Source organism: Anastrepha ludens, chromosome 6 (genome assembly GCF_028408465.1).
Source record: "Anastrepha ludens isolate Willacy chromosome 6, idAnaLude1.1, whole genome shotgun sequence".
In the NCBI taxonomy this organism is placed as follows: Eukaryota; Metazoa; Arthropoda; class Insecta; order Diptera; family Tephritidae; genus Anastrepha; species Anastrepha ludens.
The window spans coordinates 57,199,290-57,219,631 of NC_071502.1; the positions used below are offsets into that span (position 1 = coordinate 57,199,290).

The 20,342-nt window shown below is 33.1% G+C and overlaps 1 protein-coding gene across 1 annotated transcript in view; it reads left to right on the forward strand.

Moving 5' to 3' along the window:
• The window catches only part of LOC128866930 (F-box/LRR-repeat protein 20), a 145,233-nt gene that overhangs the window by 38,226 nt on the left and 86,665 nt on the right, over nucleotides 1–20,342 (forward strand). The window contains exons 2-3 of the mRNA XM_054107983.1: nucleotides 10,107–10,359; nucleotides 17,358–18,807. Of these exons, the coding sequence (XP_053963958.1) occupies nucleotides 17,665–18,807 (1,143 nt within the window). The 5' untranslated portion in view covers nucleotides 10,107–10,359; nucleotides 17,358–17,664. The remainder of the gene's footprint in view (nucleotides 1–10,106; nucleotides 10,360–17,357; nucleotides 18,808–20,342) is intronic.

The following is a 20,342-nucleotide window of genomic DNA, read 5'->3' on the forward strand; positions in this document are numbered from 1 at the left end:
GATCGATGAAATTAACGGGCAAATTGAAAGCGGGTATTTTTAGTCCAAGAATTCATATCACCCGCATAAAAATGGCATTTGAATTGTGGCCGTCTTGAATTCATTAACGACAGCAAACAAAGCTCAAGGCCTAATCACTAAAAGTCGTCTGCGGATTAAATCTGTGAAATTCGTATTTTTCACAAGCTCAATTTATTTTTAAACACAAACACGTGATTAATATATGTAACATATATGTATGTGTATGTCTGTATGTACATATGTATTTAGAAAAAAACTCGCTTTAGCGACACAGCCGCGCACGCCAGATCTTTGCTTGCTCTTAATAAATTTCTTGTGTTGTTTGCTTATTTCATCACAAAATATTTTTAATTACAAAGCGCCGCTAACTGAAATCAACAAATTTGGTTTGTCATAACGAGTCGTTTTGAATGAATCAATAAAAATGTACAAAGCAATTAATTTTCGAATGTCTGAGCATAATATACAAGAATTATAACAGAGATTTTGTTGTTAAATTATTATTTTATTTTAATTAAAATATATCAACACTCAAAATAATAATGACAATAAGAGGTATGCGCTGTTTTATTCGATTGGATACATTTTTAAATACAAATGAGTTCAAGTAGACACAAAATAATTTCTGTTACCATTAATTGCCATTTGGATGAGTTATAAAGACAAGATAAACTAGACTAAATATTTAAAAAGAGCAGCTGTTCTACACTTTTTTGTGAACAAACGGAATAGATCTACGAAAATATTAAAAATTGTATATATGTAGATGCATCCAAAGATATTGGGTTTGATCAAGAAGTAGCAGGGTTTGATCAAGAAGTAGCAGGGTTTGATCAAGAAGTAGCACATTTTTACGACATAGAAAACGTGACTAAGACCGTCCTCCTCCTCTGCTGGTGGTGTGTTTGTATCCTTTCCGACGACATAACTTAGCTAGCGGAGCCACTGCAGTTTTATTCGCTGCGCTATGGTATGTCTATGTCGCCGTAAGACTCATACAACTAATTGTTCCATCACCTGTGATACTCGCCGTTGCCAACGTTGAACCGGTCTGTCAGGGATCCTTTGGGTCGTGGGGAAGCTGCTAACAAAAGTGTGTCGACGTTAAAGTAATGTGCTTTGATGAATTTGTTTGATGTTTTCTGACAATACTTCAAATTAATATATTTTCCCCAAACCCTGAATACATATACATACATACATACATACATACATATGGAAATACCAGGTATTTGTCATCATCAAGAATTCCTCAATAATACAATACATATTCTGAATTTTAAACGAAAAAATCATAAATTTAGTTTTTAAAATAAAAAGTCAGCGTAAAAAATCATCCAATTTGGGGTTTGAATAACTCTTTTATTAAATAAAAAAATGATTTTATGTGATGGAAACTGTTTGTAATATACTATATTGCAGCAGCCTAGTTCACAAGTGTAAAATAAAGGGGTTTTCAATTGGCGCGGGTCGATTTTGGCGCCCTGTGGCAGCCATTTTGTTTTGATGACATCTGTTAAATCTTTTGTTTATTATTTAGTTGTTTATGCCAAATCATCATGGCAAGTTACACGATTGAACAGCACGTTCAAATAATAAAACTTTATTATCAAAATGAGTGTTCATTAACGCAAACGTTGCGTGCATTGCGCTCATTTTTCGGTAGACGTGGTGGCCCTTCAAAGTCGACTCTTCAACGTTTGGTGGCCAAATTTGAAACGACCGGGTCAGTAAACAATCAGCCAACACCCGTACGTTCAAGGAACGCAAGATCAGCCGAGAACATTGCCGCGGTCCGTGAAAGTGTACAGCTGAACCCGAGGCAGTCTATTCCTCGCCGTGCACAAGATCTTGGCCTTTCGCAGACCTCAACTTGGCGAATTTTGCGTCGGGACTTGGGCCTACACCCGTACAAGATCCAACTGACCCAGGAGCTCAAAGTTGATTACCATTGACAACGCCGTTTGTTCGCTGACTGGGCTTCGAATCGTTTGGAAGAGAATCACAGTTTTGGGCGAAAAATCATCTTTAGTGAGGAGGCGCTTTTTTGGATGAATGGCTGTGTTAACAAACAAAATTGCCGTATATGGGACGACACCAATCCACACGAGGTTCACCAGGTGATAATGCATCCTCAAAAAGTTACCGTTTGGTGTGGATTTTGGGCCGGCGGCGTCATTGGTCCGTACTTTTTTGAAAACGACGTTGGTGAGGCGGGCACCGTCAACAGCGAGCGCTACACAACGATGAAAACCAATTTATAATATTATGGCCCATATTGAACCATATGGACCTAGACGACATGTGGTTGCAGCAGGACGGCGCTACGTGCTACACAATAACATCTACCCGCCCTTATTTCAACAACTACCCGCCCTTATTGAAAAACCCTTTATGATGGACGTACGGCGCAATTTGCAAAAATTATAAATCTTCCAATAGGGTTTTTTTTGTATCACTCTTTAGTTCGATTACAATGTCATCTAGCGGGCTAATATTTTTCGAAAGGCAAATATTGCAGCGAGTAAGTTTTCAGTATAAAAGGTAGCATTGAACCTGCGCAGAAAATTCCTTAACCTATCTGTGATAGACCCGTTTAGTTCGGAACATCCGTTCTGTGAGAGACAAACAGATTTTTTAAATAATCCATAAAATATTCCACTGCTTTCTTTTCTCTACATCATTCCGAATCAAATTTTGACAAAAATTGTTTTTAATATTGTTGTTTTTTGTTTTGTTTGTTTTTCAAACAAAAAATTATGTTGCATGAGAAGAATCGCGTAGCCACTTACATTAAGGCACATATGTAATATATATGAATACTCGATTTCAAGAAATAATAAAATACATAAATTTATGAGATCGGCGCGCTATCAGCATTAACCTCATTCCAAAAGTAGTTGCTTGTTTCTGTGCTGCGGCTTGGTTTTGCTTGAAGTGGTGAATTTGTGATAGGGACATGCATTAGTGTATATACAGTGCTGGTGATAAAAATTTTGACAATCGTTTCAAAAGGAAATTATTTGTATACATACATACACCACACCAGGGCACGTTGAAAAGAGAAAAGCTAAAACTCGTGCACTATACGGCTCTTCGATTCGCCAAGCGTTAGCAAGTGGTGAATAGTAGCAGCAACTGGTATAAATGAGAAAATCTTCCCATGCCAGTCCGTTTTACCTTAGTGGAACGACCCTGATTTATATCCTGTCAAGGACTGTCACTCCAGCAGCATTACCCGTGGATGTATGGCGAATGTTTATGCTGCTACAATAACAAGAACAACAACAAATCTTCGCAACGCTGGAATAGAGGTGCCTAAAATTACATTTGCTTGTGAAAATAGTGAGTTATACCAGTTTTATGAGGCATAACCATACTCGCTAGCGCCGAATCTTACTCTATAACTTTGTTGTTGCATTCGTACGCAAATTTTTCGTCAAGTTAGTCGAGCATAAAGATAGCGAGCAAAGAAGTGGTGAATAGAAGAGGCCTTATAACTCGCGAGAGACATTCAATATTCTTAAAACCGATTAGTTAATATGAAATTTTAATTGGAGACGTCACCTCTTCACGACACTTATTTTCCGATTGGTTCTTTATCCGGCCGGTTATCCGTTTCGGCTGAAAGTTTTATTACTATACGTGTATATGTGTATGTTATATATGTAAGTACATAGTTGTATTGAGTCGCCAAGTGGCGCTAAGCAAACGAAAATCTCTCTATCATTTCATTCTGAGTACTGGACCATTCGAAAATGATTTTCTTTTGACGCAATTTGATATAAAAATCAGATACTCCACATTTGTCTGAACTTTATTGCCTGGCACTGTATGTACACATACACATGCACTGTTTTTGAATTTGTTTACACTTTTACACAATTTTTCTTTTGATTACATTGCTGTTTCGCTTGTGAAAGTGATCAGAGCAGTGGCCTTAACGAAAAAAAAAAATACATACAATGAAAATTTTGTTTATACCAATTCTCCCTTTTCATTTGTTCGCAAATATGTTGTAGTTTTTAATGTTTGAGCAATTTTTTATCACTACCAAATTGATGCACTTTGTTGAAAGACTTGCTTGCCTGCCATAGTGAGTTATGCATTTTACACAATTTTCGGTAGAATTTCTAAACTCACATAAAATTACGAAATCATTGAACCCATGACTGAATCAACATCTTCTTCGTGGTCGTTTACGCATTTTTATCAGCTCTTCCATTCGTGCTGTCCTAAAAATAAACTGTTAATGCTTGTAGAATAAGATTTTTGAGTTTGTCAACACTAATGCACGTATTTATGTATGTATATTAGGGTAGTCAATTATGCCCTATATTAAAAAAAAAAAATTTGTTTTGAGAAAAGAAAATTGAAATCAGAAGCATTGAAAATATAGTACTTAGGTTGCAATAATAATATAAAGGGGGCCGTCATTGTGGTTGTTACATTATAAAAATTTTAACAATTTTGCTGATTGACAATCCTTGGCCCGATACAAATAGCAGACGTATCGGTAACTTTGAAGTTTGCTTAACAGGCGCTATTGTTGTTTTGCCTTAAATTTCCTGTTACGAGTATGTTAAACATCAAAAATTATAGAAACCTTTCTTCTTTAAATTGCATTTTTGCTATGTAAGAGGCCTTCCATAGAAATATTTGCCTTCCGGGGGTAGCGTTAAACTAGCTGTAGTTCGTGTTTTTGTAGCTAAACATTTGAGTTGGTGGTGCTGAGATCGAGAAATTTTTTATAAAATATAGGGTTTTTCAAAAAGGGCGAGTATATGTTGAAATGGAATAAAATGGCGTTTGCTGTGTGGCACGTAGCGCCGTCCTGCTGGAACCACATGTCGTCTAGGTGCATATGGTTCAATATGGGCCATAACAAATTGGAAGGGCCACCACGTCTACCGAAAAATGGGCGCAATGCGCGCAACGTTTGCGTTAATGAACACTCATTTTGATAATAAAGTTTTATCATTTGAACGTGTTGTTCAATCGTGTAACTTGCCATGATGATTTGGCACAAACAACTGAATAATAAACAAAAGATTTGACAGATGTCACCAAAACAAAATGGCTGTCACAGGGCGCCAAAATCGACCCGCGCCAATTGAAAAACCCTTTATATGTAAATTCCGTGTATCAATTGAGAAAAATGAATACTCGAAAAGCTATAAAAGTGTATTAAAGTCGGTTTTGAAAAATCAAACCGATCACCTTACCTTAAATGCATTCAAATTTAGTCCCACCACTACAATACGCTATACATTCGTGTAATTTATTGTTTTGATAGCGTTCGAGTGACATCTTTGACCTCTTTTTGTCTGCCGCGTCATCTTGCAGCTACATAACATATGTACATATGTACATACATATTTTATTGTTCAGGAAAAATTTATAGTGCAGAGTAAAGTAGCCAACCTCATAAGTGGCGATAAGTAAGTGACTTAAGAAGTTGATGCCACAAGCAAATGGATTCATTTGATTTACACCATGTATTTTCTTAAGTTTACTAAATAACCTATTTTAAATCTATTTTGGTAGGAAAAAATAGCTTTGAGTAGCAAGACTAATTAGAAACAAGCCTACTGTTCGGAGAACAAGATACACACCTTTGATAGAAGTAATTGAAAAATGTCAAAATCTGGAATATTTCCGAGTTTAATAACTACATACAGGGACTTTTTGACAAGTTTCAACAAATTATTTGCTTCTTAGGTGTTTAATTTTACTAATTCCTTTATGATATTATAGTTCATTCTCCTACAAAAACATATAAATCCAAGATTAAAATTTGTCAAAAACTAAAAAAAGAAATTCTATTAAAAATTCAATGCATTTTGATATGACAAAGTGTAAATTTGAAGTGGCTCAAAAATTATGTTTTTGTTTTAATCAAGGTGATTTGGGAGGCACTTCAAATTTACATTTTCTTATATCAAAATTGAATGGGCTACTAGGTGTTTTTTGTTCGAAGTTTGAAATTTGGATTTATATGGGTTTTGCAGTAGAATGAACTATATTTTCATAACAAAAATATTGGAAATAAATATGAAATGAAATAAATAAACTGTCAAAACATCTCAATAGCTCTCTGTGTTATAGTTATTAAACGCACTCTAAAAGATGTTCATATCCTACTCAGGTTGCACTAATCCGCAAGCTTTAGTAGATTGTTTATCTATAGATTCGCGATATCTCTTATTAGGAAGAGGAACGCAAAATTACTGCTCAGGATGCCTCTGAAACCCTATAAATACAAATTTTACATTTTATACAGAAAATAGAAATATTCCACACACTTTTCATTTCAATTCCACTATTTTAAATTCGAATTTATAGAAAGATCTTTAGTATGCAATTTTATAGCTTATTAAATTTTAGAAACAAAGTGAAAGTTTGCAGTTGCCGAAAAATCTCATTGATTTTTTATAATTTTTTTCCTCGCGGATGTTGCGCATTTTCTCCATATAAAAAAGACTTATAATAATAATGCAAATAATAACAAATATAATGTAAAAAAAGATTATAAATGTTCATTTTAAGGATGAGCCGTTTTTTCTAACTTCGTTTTAAAATTTATCTGCAAATAAAAAAAAATTTCGTTAACAGGCAGCCGCCTGTTATGTGCAAATCACTGTCGATAAAGGGCAACAGGCAGTTCAGTCACCGATTACTGATGAACACTTGCTAGACCATCTGAGTGATCTTTATGATGTTGGGAACGGAGCTAAATTCCTGAAATCTCTTGACCGCTTTATATATCGTCCCGTTTCTGTGTTAACCTCGTAACTTCATTTTTTCGAAATTGAGATTTTTAGTGAAAAAGACTCCTTACTCCTGTACAATGTTCATAATGATTATAGAATTTTTTTCAGAGCGTTTCGATTTTTCTCGTATCTACATGTTCGAATTCAAAAACCTTATATCAACTAGAAGTATCGTATCAAATAAGTTATAACTTTTCATAGAAGTTAAGTAACTCTAAACATTTTTATCGATTTACTGAAAATTATGATTTTGTAGCTACTAGGTTAACACAGAAAGGGGACGATATGAATATTAAAATTAAGTTTGGCATGCATTATGGGGTTAGGAGTAGTCAGAGGCATGGACAATTTGATGCTTTTGATACATTTTTTCCACAAAAATTTAATCTATTTTATAAAGCTAATAATTCAAGTGTTATTCATAATGAGTCACTTTGACTTTACCAATTTAAATAATAATTTTGGATGATGTTGTAACTCTCTTTGCTGAACCCCTTCTCACATATCGTGCAATTTCGCGGCGTTTCATTATAACTTTGTACTGATTCATCTAACATCAAGAAAACTTATAATTTATTCTTGCCGAAAATCGAAGTTTTTAACTAAGAAAAACAAAAACAGCTTCAAAACTCTGTAATAATTTTGATCGGATCGTTCTTGAATTGCAGTCTCCACCGACTTCAGAAACATGCTTATAAATAAATCAATAAATAATTGGCGCGTACACTTCTGTTAGGTTTTTGCCTGAGCTCCTCCTCCTATTTGCGGTGTGTGTTTTGATGAATTTTGACAAAACTTTTATATGATGATGATTTTATTTTAATTTTTATTATTTTTTTTGTTTAGTATTTAAATTAGTATTTTGTTGCATGACCCTTATTCTTTAGAATTGCTGTACAACGGCGTTGCATTGAGTCAACAAGTTTTTGGCATCCTTCAATCGAAATCGACTCCCATGCGCTCTTTACAGCTTCCTATAGTTGCGCGTTAGATTTTGGCTTGCGTTGGGCTACTGCCTCCTTGATATCAACCCACAAATTTTCAACCCATTACGTTGATCTGACTCTCCTCAAACCATCTTTTAACAACTTTGCACGTGTGTTTGGGGTCGTTGTTTTGCTGGAACGTACAAACAAGCGGCATTTCGACTTTGGCATATGGCAGCATGATGCCCTTGAGTATAACAACATATGAAGCGCCAGTCATCAATTCCTTAACCCAATGAATGGGTCCCACGCCTAGCCAAGAAAAGCATGCCCAGACCCTAATGCTAGTACCACCATGCTTTATTGTTTTTGTTGTATACTTTGGCTGGTATTCGGTGTTAGGTGGACGTCTTACATATTGGCGCGAACCCTTTCCACCATACAAGACAATCTTCGACTCGTCCGGCCATAAAATGTTGCGCCGTTTGGTCGAAGGCAATTGTATGTGCATAATTACTCTACATTAACTAATAACTATGCTGCTGAAATCTGTTATAGTAAAGATATTTTTTCAATTTCTCTGACCTATTTTTTGCCAATATCTGCCGTTATGTTGAGAGACCTATTTGAGTTCTCATTACATTGAAAAAATTACAAATGTGTTTTATATGGCCTATTTGTAACTAGTTAGTAACTAGTCAACGTAGGAATCGATCGAGTTTGCTAACATACATACATATGTACGCACACCGAACCTCCTCACTAATTAACGCAAAGTCATAAATATATACTTACATATGCATATGTGCACATTAGGACAGTCCTTAAAAGCAAAACAAACTTTTGTTCTTCCCGCTACCACAAAATTGGTTCTATGGCCAAAACGAAAGTTGCCTACATTTTTGTATTTCTGTTTTTTGGTATGATATTTTAAATTTGATACCAATAATAAAAAAACGAGATTAATATTTTTGTCTTCATAATTTTTAAACTTTGGGGTGCTTCAAGGTGACTACAAAAAATAGTTAAAGTTTTTTTTTCAAATAAGGCAATTGGCATACTTTTTTTGGACGTTTGTGAAATGAAGTTAAAGCAAGAGATTAAGTAATATCGATCTGTAAACAGTTTATACTAAGCAGAAGTGCATTTTTTCCTATGCAAATTCGTTAGTAAATTTCTAAGCGTCGGCGGCACAGGTAAACATTGAAAAACAATAAAATAAAATAAAATAAAAATGAAACAATTTTAGGACACTGCTTTTTGGCCAAGGAATAAATATTTAGGAGTAGCATGAAAACAAAATTTTTTGTCATTACCATAAATTCAAAAGTACTTTGTTTGCCTCGACGACTCTATCGTTAGCACTTTTGTTGCGTTGTCATATTCACCTTCATCACTGTCAATAGTTTAAAAGCCTACTCCAAGCTCAATTGATAAATGGTTCAAAAATTTTGTAAACTAATGAAACTTCGACGTTCATAGCAATTAAGGTATGGCTGTACAAACATATTTATGAAATATGTGTGCAGAATTAAAAACTGGGGTATAAATGATCTCATATTAATTTCGTATCCGAAAAATGTACAAAAATATCGTTTCATATGATGTTTTTTTGTTACTATTTTACGCCAACAATTAAAGTTAAGATTTTGAAAGATTACAAACAGATAAAGTGATGTGTATGTATGTGATGGGTATTTCGTGGATTCATACGTGTGTATGTATGAGTATATTCGTTCTACCTAAATTAGTTCTATCTTTATATGAGTACAGACAATTTAAAACTAGTTTCAAGTCGATGACCTTGAAATAACTCAATAGGAAGGTCACTTCAATCTCATTCAATTTCTTAACCAGCTTTGCGAGTGAATTTCATAATCTCTCTCAAACCCTATACTGCTCGAATGTTTTGAAATAAAATTCACTAGAAAAGTCATCAACTAGCAGTCGCGCCTCTTTCTCTCACCACTCTAGCACACTTTTGCAATACTCATATCGACATATTCATCTGCATACATACTCGTACTGTGCATACATACATACATTTTTGCACAAATATAAATAACATTCATGCGAACATCTGTGGAGGTCAATGTACATTATCCACTACAATCGCATTTCATCTCCCATCTGCGTTTTTGTTTAACTCATCAATTATTCTTTTGCAATATTAGCAAAAATGCACTTATTCGTATTTGTATATAAAAATGCATATATGTTGATGGTTACTTACTTTATTTCGTTGTTTTCTCACTGTTGTTGTTAACTGCATTGTGCAAACGTACAAACATTTATATCTAAATTGTATTTGTACTTTTCTCTTTCTCTCTTCTCATTGTTTCTTTTTGTGCTTACATACTGCGATGCGAACTGCGATGTTTTTCAGTGACTTTCGACGCAACCGCGGCGACGACAACGGCAACGACAACAACCTTTAACTATTTTGTTACGTATACGTCGTGTATGGCCCGCGCGTCACCGCAACAGCTGACTGAGCAATAAGTAAAGAACATAACAGCTAGCTAGCATCGTTTGCGTAAAAAAAAATTACTAATTACAAATATAAACAAAATTCTAATATAATAAAAAAGCTGGCATCCATGGCAACGGCAGTGAACAAGTTTTTGGTGTAATCACTAGTATGAAAAAAATTAGTATGAGTAAAACCTCGTAAATAAGGGTAGTTCAAAACATTGGAAGAGAGTATAGAAAGTAAAACCAATTACGATGGAATGGTATACCTGAAAAAGCAATAAAATAAGAAATACGTGAATGAAATAAATTATATATGTAAAATAAATAAAACAATTAAAGGGCTTAAAACAAAATTATTAAATAAAGCAACGCAAAAAAAAAAATTTAATAAAAAAAGCATTAAAACGAAAAAAATAAAATTATATAAAAAGTTAATCGAATGAAACAAAATAAAATAAATAAATATAAAAATAAAATGAAGTGAAGAAAAACCAAAACAAACATAAATCAAAGGCATATAAAAAATAAAATAAAACTAAGCAATATTTCTATAAAGAAAAGAATTTAAATAAATTAAAAATATAAAAATAAAATTAAGTGAAATGAAGTTAAATAAATGAAATGAAATAAAAAAATTAATAAATAAATAAATAAATAAATGAAATAAAATAAAAAGATAAAATAAAAAAATGAAATAAAATAAAATAAAATAAAAAAAATTAAAACAAAAACAATAAAATAAATGAAATTAAAAAATTGCAATTAAATGAAATTACATATAAGAAAAAAATTAAATCTTCATATAAATGAAATAAGAAGAGCAAAAACAAAATGAATCAAATGCATATAAAAACCAATAAAATAAGAATAAAATTCAAAATTTTTTATTGAAATTTAGACTAAAATGGAATGAAATTAAGTAAGATATAAAAAACAATAAAAAATTATTCCTTTAAAAGGCAAATTAAATTAAATAAAATGCAAACAAAATAAAAAAATAAGAATGTAAGTAAAATGAAACAAAAAAATAAATTATAAATTTAAAACTAAAATGAAATGAAATAAAATGGAAAGTGAATAAAAAAATTTAGTTAAAAGAAAAAAAATAAAAAATAGTTAAATGAAATGAAGGAAGAAATATAATTTAAATAAGATACAAAAAACTGAAATGAATTGGAAGGAAATAAAGTAAAATAAAAGATAACATTTGAATTATAAATTAAAATAAAATAAATTTAAAATTAAGTAAAATGAAAGAAAAATAAAAAAAAAACATGTTAATAAAAATAAGATGAAATAACATAAATAAATAAAAATAAATGAAGTAAATGATACAAAATTTAAATTAAAATAAAATTCAAATAAAATAAAATTAAATTAAAATTGAAATTAACTAGAACGCAATAAATTTTATTAAGATACAAAAATAATGAAAATAATGAAAGAGTGGAATCAAATGAAATTAAATAAAAAAATTAAAAAGGTTAATGTAAAAAGGAATGAAAGAATTTAAATAAAATAAAATAAAAACTAAAACAAAATGAAATAATATAAATTAAAATTAAATGACCACCACCGCCGTAACCGAATGGGTTAGTGCGTGACTGCTATAGGTGCGAATCTCCGTGCATGGAACACCAAAATGAAGAAAAAGTTTTATAAAAGACTATTTTCCGTACGGAGTTGGCTTTAAACTGTAGGCCCCTCCATTTGTGGAACAACATCAAGACGCACACCACAAATAGTCTTGATTTATTTGAAAATAAAATATATAATAATGAATAAAGTAAAATAGAAATAAAGTGATGGAAAAAAATAAAGTAGAATAAATTGAAATGAAAGGAAATAAGGCAAAATAAAGAAAATAAATTAAACTTAAAATATAATAAATTTAGAATTAGGTGCAATGAAATGAAAAAAAGCAAAAAAATTTAAAGTTAAAATAAAAATAAAAAAATTAGAAAAAATAAAATAAAATGTTTATAAAAAATTACATAAAATGAAATAAATAAAATAAAGTAAACTGAAATGGAATAAAAAAAATGAAAACAAAATAATATTAAAATAAAATAAAATCAAATTAAAAAAAAATAAAAAGAATAAATAAATTAGCAAAATAAAATAAAATTAAAAAATAAATAAACACGAAAATAAAATAAAGTAGGTAAAAGAATTGAATTGAGTTCAATTGAATCGAATTAAACTGAATTAAAATAAATTGAAATGAATTGCATTAAATACAAAATTTAACTAAAGATAATCAGATAGTTTTAAACCAAATGAATTTAAGCTAATTAAACATTTTGGAACAGATGTAATAAACCCTACCATAATCGAATTTAGTTCTCATCTAAGTTTTTCCATTTTTCCTTTTACAATTCAGGTATACTTTCGCCGAATCTCACATAAAGCATATCTCCAATTTTTTATACCATCAACTTAAGCAGCAAAAATATCTATGAGCTTTCAGAAAACCATATAACAATAAATAATAAATGTGTATACATTTACATATATGTATACTTATAGAATCGTTCCGTATGAAATGACCAATATGCTTCCTACGCAATAAAACACTGTAAAATAGTGTTCAGAAATGATTATTCCTAAAAGTAATCTGTAATCTCAATTCAGATCAATGATCCTTTGCTTACGGACTGATGGACAAAATATGTATCGTTTGTAGTACCCTAGGAATTATGCACTACAAATTTTCGAAGAGTTCAGTCATATTCTTTTGACTTCATTACCACAGACTTGGATCCTTTGATGATAGTGCGCAAAGTACGGTGGATGCCAAGTTACAGTAACTGTTTCACAGCTAATTAAAGAACATAATTGGGCAATATCTCTTCACCAGCGCTAGTTATTCCGCCTTAATTTTCAATTCTGTATAATAGGACTTTGCAGCTACTCCTTTTGCGCTTCCGGAATATCCCCCCAATATAACTATGAAATGGTCACATAGAGACACTGTTTTTCATTGCAAATACCAAAAATGATCTCGTCTAATGGGATTTCTCCAATGTTCAACAGACTTATGAAATAATTATACAGTGACTTACTTGATGCAGGCAGTACTTTTTTAGAAAAAAGAAAATGGCCCTTATTATGAGCAACATTCGATCTTCGACTGTAGTCGAAGGTGCTGATCGAACGAATTTTCATTTGGTATTATGGTACTCATTCGCTGAAGAATAGGACTATTGTGAATTTCGATCGCTCGACGCATTTACAATAGATAATTTTTTCTCAGCTGATACAGCAAATCAAAATAAAAGAAAAAGCGGTTGTATTGAAATTCTTAGTTAACAACGTTTTTAAAAGTTAAAAAAGTATTTTTTGTGAAAATGAGTACAACGGAGTTGTGGTTCGACGATTCATCTCAGTGTGAATAATGTAAATTTTAGGTTTGTGATCATAGAATGAAAATAACTTATATAGATGCGAAAAATCCAAAATACTCATGATTCTATTTCTTTCAACATGTCGCCATTGAAAGCGCATTTAGAGGAGCAGCATCTCAATGGCCGTCGCAATACTTGGCTCCTCGGTATGCTATAAACACCAATTAAAATTCCGTTTTTAATAATTTTTGTCTGTCTCAGGCGATGCTAGATACGCTCTAAAACCATATTTAATGGCGGCGTTCAAAAACTCTGAGGAAGGGTCTCCACAAAGGACATACAACAAACAACATGCTAAAGCGAGAAGTATCATTGAGAGAACAATTAGAGTCTTAAAGATGTTTGTTGCAGGCAAGAGCTCTCCACTATTCTCAAAAAAAAAAACAAAGCAACAAATTATTTGTGTGTGTGCACCTTTGCACAACATTTGTCTGCTTTACAATGTTCAACTTCCGGCTGAAGAGTTATCCGATGAGACCCTCAACGATGATGCTGGAAATATTGAAGTGGAGTCAAATAAGGGAGAAGCAGAAAACATAAGAAATTAAATTCTTAGAATATTATGGAAAAAACTAAAAAGTATTAAATAAAAACTTTTACTCCATAGTTTTTTTTTTATTTTTGTTATAACTTTTCCTTATTCAAATATTCGTGATTCAGCAGCCCATACCTGCCAAGGGAAAATAAAAATGTATTTCTACAAACATCACAAAAAAACCATTATCAACCTTAATCCTTTTTGCTGCCGTTCTAACTGGTGGTCCCAATCAATTCAGCTCCGTTGTAAACTCCTCCCATTTTTTTGCTGCTTGAACTTTTGTGTAAATCCCTTTTACGAATTGTGGATTCTCTTCCATTAATGCGATCAGCCTTTCTAATTGCTTTTTGGTACTCACGACTTTCGACCTGCATAAAATTAACAAAATTAGTATATGTTTATTATTTGGTTTCTATAAAATAATAAATAATCGCAAACAACTTACATTTTAACTAATTTTCCCACAATACGCTACACAATCGAAAGCAAAATTGCATTCGACTCTAAATTTGGTAAACAACGAAAATTTCGATAGAGTTGCACCGCTCATAATACCAAATTGACATTCGATTTTCGATCTTCGACAACCAGCGAATATCGAAGATCGAGTCTAACTCATAATAGGGGCCAATGACTCGATGTTTATTAAATTTAATAAAAAAAAATGTATACGACTTGTAATGAGATATGTGCGTACTATTTACTGCTACAGAAAGAACAATAACCATAACAAAGCTTGCTGTAAAAATATAGAACCAAATAGTTTATCATCAAAATATGCTCACAGCTTAAATGATGCAACGTATTTTATATATATTTTCTCTAAGAATGTAATAACGGTGAAATGTATTGTTTCTGTTTAGCTTAGCGTCTTAAGTCATTTTCAAAAAATTGTTGTAAAGAAAATCTGAAAAAATTAATTTTTTTAAAATGTAAAAACGGATCTCACTTGAAAAAAGGGAAGACGTTATTCGTCATTATAAAAAGAGCAAAGGCCAACGAAAAATTGCAGAAATTGTTGTTTTTAGTTCCTCAACTGTCCAGCACATTATAGAAAGGTTTCGCAACGAAAACAGGATAGAAAATAAAAGATAAGGGCAGATCTGCGCCAAATAAAATATTTAATGATGCAGACAAGAGTGTGGATTGTTCGCAAAGTTAAAGAAAACCCCGATTTAAGCGGTCCAAAATTAACGAACGAAGTCGAAAAATACTTAGGCAAGATCTGTAACCCTGAAACTGTTCGTAGAGTTCTGCGCGAAGAAAATTTTAATGGAAGGACTGCCCGAAATAAGTCGTTGATTAATGCTCGTAATAGAAAATAAAGAATAGAGTTTTCAGACAACATTTGAACTGAGACATTTCGTTCTGGAAGTCCGATGTTTTTGCGGATGAAAGCAAATTTAACCTTTTCAGATCTGATGGGAGGTTCTGTGTTTGGAGAAAACCAATCACCGTGTTTCAACCATGTAATGTGCGCTCTACAGTTAAACACGGCGGGGGCACTGAGATGGTATGGGGTTGCGTGTCCTATTCAGGCGTCGGAAATTTAACATTTATCGAAGGAAACATGAATAACTAGACGTATCTGGATCTGCTAAAAGATAATTTAGTAAAAAGTGCGGATAAAATGGGCATTAGGGATACGTTTAGGTTCTACGTCATACGTCTGGTATTGTAAAAATTTGGCTTATCTGGAACTGCCTACATACAGACACCTGCACGGAGTCCAGATCTCAACGTTATTGATAATTTGTGGTCAGTGCTGGAAAATAAAATAAGAAACCTGATAAAGATAAGATCAAATTAGTTCCGAGTATACAGCAAAACTTGTAGAATCTATGAATTCCCGATTAAAAGCTGTTCTGAATCCAAAGGTATACCCCACTAAGTATTAGCCGTAATCATGAAATCGAAATATTAATGTGGAATACTTTTTTAGAATACTTTTAAATTGGTGCTGTGACCTCAAAACTGTAACTGAATTATTTTAATTTGCCATATCTTTTTTAAGAAGAAGCATTTTTTGTTATTAAATAAAACATGTTATTTCACAATAAAAAATATAAGATTTTTTTCTGTATTGGAAATACCATAAAATATATTTGATATTTTAATATATTTTTTTTTTTGCTGCATCAAATAAGCTGTGAGTCATTGTAACTATAAAAACCGTATGCGTGAAAACAATAAATAAGCTATTCTGTTCAAAAATATACCTACTCACATATAGCCATTCCACTCTAATAAATAAAACCATAAGTGAGCTTATCCCAAAGCTCAGATTGGCTTCCTGCACTTCCCAACAACGGTTTTATTTCACAAAGCTGAACAACACTGAACCTCACTTGGGGTGAAAATTGGACATTTCATATTGAAAGTAAAAAATTTGTAATGAAATGCTATGCATTGCGTTGATATATTGATCGACTAATTGAAAAAGGTTGATAGGCTAAATGTTCACAGATATTGACTGCGGTGACTTGGGCGCAGTGATATCGTTTTTTGTTTTCATAATAAGCCTCACCTATTATAATTCTAAGCGCCCCTACAACTACATCTATATTTTGCACCTTTTTTTTTTTGCATATTAAAATATATCTCACATTTACTGTTGATTTTTGGTAATTCTTGTCTTGTTATGTGTTTCCTTTGTTTGCCCCCATTCGTCCTCATTTACCTGTTAACATTTGTCAGTCTGTGTTTGTATGCATTGATGTAACGGCAGACGCCTTGTCTTAGCTTAAAAATCAGCCAACGCTAAAATGTCATAAAATCTGCGTGCAAACGTCGGTCAACTCAGAGGCGTTCGCTGTCAGACGCCGCGCAATTTTGGCGTTTCCAATGATCCACATACATACATACATACATTATGTACATAAATACAAATTTACAAATAAAGTGGCTGTGCCTACAAACGGACAACAGATCAACAAACCGACGATGCGAACGAAGAACTCGTTTATATTTGCTTGTGTTGGTGTTTATCGTTTTTTTTTAGAATAATTGCATTTATTTTTTTTTCGCTCCAACGTAAAATTAAACTTGCTTACGCGCAGAAGCAGATAATTGTGTCAAAAGTGCCGGATATGTCGCGTGCATTGTGAGCGTGTTGGCGAAGAACAAAGAGCAGCAGCCGTAGTAGCAAATAAAAATAAAACAGCATTTTGTAAAGATAATTTTATATTTTAGTGATTATTTGCTATCTTTTTACTAGCAACATTTGCAAAGCGTACGAAGAAAATTATAGCAAATAAAAAAAAAAAACAAAAATTGAGAAAAATCTAAATTAGCAGTGCTAAAACGCAATTTTTGAGAAGGCCGAAAAAGACGCTCACCCCATTAACAGTTTCAAATTTAATTTCTTCGCCGTCTACTAACTGTTGTTTACGCGCATTCAACTTTGAGCCAAACAAACAAGCGAATAATAAAAAAAAAAATTTAACAAAAAAAAAAAAAAAACGGATTCGACATACATCTCCTTCAACGCCTCAGCATAGCGCGGCAACCGTCGTCGGCCTTAAATGTTCATCAAAAATAATACAATTTTGAATAGCAGCAGTGGAGTTGGCGTTGGCGTTGGCAGCGGCAGCGGCAGTGGTAACGGCAGTCTTGGTGTTGATAACATCGTCGGTGGTGGTGGCAGTGAGAGTATTGGGGCGAGCAGCGTGGCAGGCAGCATTAGTATCGCCAGTAGTAGCAGCGTCGGCGGCAGCAGCATTAGTATTGGTGGCGGAGGCGGTGGTGGCGGCGGCGGTAGTGCAGAGTTGCTCTATCCGAGCAGCAGCAGCAGTAGTAGTTCGAGCACAAGTGGCCAAGCCAGTAGCGCTTGTAGTCATAGCGGTAGTAGCAGTAGCGTCAGCGCAGGCAGTGCAGCGCCACTAAATCCAACGCGTGCTTCTCGCAACGCCACACAGACTGACAACAATAATAGTAGCAGCGCCAAACGCGGCCTCAATTTGAGCTTATTACACAATCACAGCAATAGCTCAAGCGGCAGCAGCAACAGCAGCAACGGTAATAACAACAATCACAATAGTCACAACAGCACCGGCGGCAGCAGTGGCCTTGGCTTGTTGGTTGGCAATAGTGTTGGCGGCATTGTTGGCAGTGGCCGACGTTTAATTGGTGGTCTTGGTGGTAGTATTTGGCGTTCGGCCACTTCGAATACGTCTTCATCATCATCAACGTCTGCATCATCCTCAGTTTCAGCTACCGCCTCTGCGCCGACAGCAAACGTAAACGCTCACTTAGCAGCTAGCGCAACTGCGTCCGTATCTTCGAATTCGACATCGGCATCATCGCCAACAGCCTCGTACGCCAATTCGACGGCCAGCAGTAGTGCTGTGGCATTGACCATTGCTGACGGTTTCACCATAGCCGGCGGTAATAATTACTTTTTAAGTGGCAGTGCACCGGCGGCTGTAGCAGCAGCAGCAACTGCAGCAGCGATTGTTTACAGCGCCGGCTGTGGTAGAGGTAATAGTGGTAGCGGTAGCAGCAACAGCAGCAGCAGTAGCTATTTGCGCGGCCATACAAAAGCATTATTATTGCAAACTGTTAACACAACAGCAGCAACAACGGGTAGCAGCGTGAGTGCAGTTGCTGGCGAGAGCAGCGCCATCATCAAAATGGACGAAGAGGACTCGATGGATGAGGAAGTGCCAGTAAATATGAATTTATCAATATGCTTTGCTATCTAACATTTACTATTTATAAGTCATATGTGAATTTACATACACTTATGTTCACAATAATAGCAGCGCGGCATATTGAAAAGTTTTAACTATTTGATTATATTGCTTTTCATTTTATTTTGTTATTTTATTTTATCATTTTTATTTATTTTAACTATTCGTAGTTCTTACTACTACTAAATCCATATAAGTCATGGTTTCAAATTTTTTAAAAATTGTAAAAAGTCAACTTAATCCAAATTTCAAACTTTTTAGTCTGAATTTTTAGAAAAATTATGAGTATACAGTTTTGTATTCCATTCAGTTTCGGTACGACATTTTGCCACTATTGCCAAATTTGCGTTGATTGTGGATTATTCTTTTTGTTGACGGTGTTAAGTATTTCATTTCAAATAAGGAACGCTCGAACAAAAAAAAAAAAATAAATTCAAAAATCAATGCTTTTTTAAGCTACTTCAAGCTGGTATCAAAATTCAAAGGGATTTAAGACTGCATACTCAAGATCCATTTAAAAAATTTTCTAAAATTATTTTCTAGAAATAATGATTAAAAAGCTATGTACATAATTTGAGACTTTAGGTACGATTTTTCCTGTAGAATGAATTGTATTTTTTATAAAATAATAATGCAAACAATTTAATTAAAAAATAATCAAAACTTTGCAATATATCTCGCTGCTGTTATTGTGAACACAGGTGCATATGCTAATTGGTATATGTATCCGCTTACATATTTACATATATATGTAAATACACGCACACACATATAAGCTGTTTACATGTATGCCTCTACATTTGTTTTATGTTCTCATGTAGTGCAATGCGCATTGCTTTATTTATTTTCACTTTGTGTTATCGGGTTTCTTCCATCTATTGCATTGTTGTTGTTCAACTACCCAACTACTCATTCGTTTTTACGCTTGAGTTCACACTTTACGCCCATTTGCTGCAAGAGTTCGTTGTAAGCGATTGCACATCATTCGTCGGCCATAGCCTTACATAGACACATATTTAGATATATATGCATATACATATATATACTACTTATACACATTATATTGATGGCACTATGTATGTATGTACATATGTGTAAGAGAATTTATCGAAAAAGGCTGGTATCTTAACTAAATTGTGGCAATTTTCATGAGTGGTCAAAATCTATTTAATGATCACTTCTCACATACAGCCAACGTCAAAAGAAAGTGTACACCTCATATTGATAAGTTTTTACAATTAATTTTTTATTTTGTAATATCAATTATTTGTTGATGAACCATATAAAGCAAAGTTTTGAACTTTTTATAAAATTTGTGAAAATTCGGCAAATTTCCATCAATATTTCAAACTTTTTGCTCAGAATTTTTAGAAAATTATAGTGATACACTGATTTTTGAGTTTTTTTTTGTTCGCGGTCTTGTGCACTTTCTCCATTTAAAGCCTACTCCATATTTTTTTATATGGAAAAAACCACCTAACACCGTCAACAGAAACGATTTTCCAAAATCA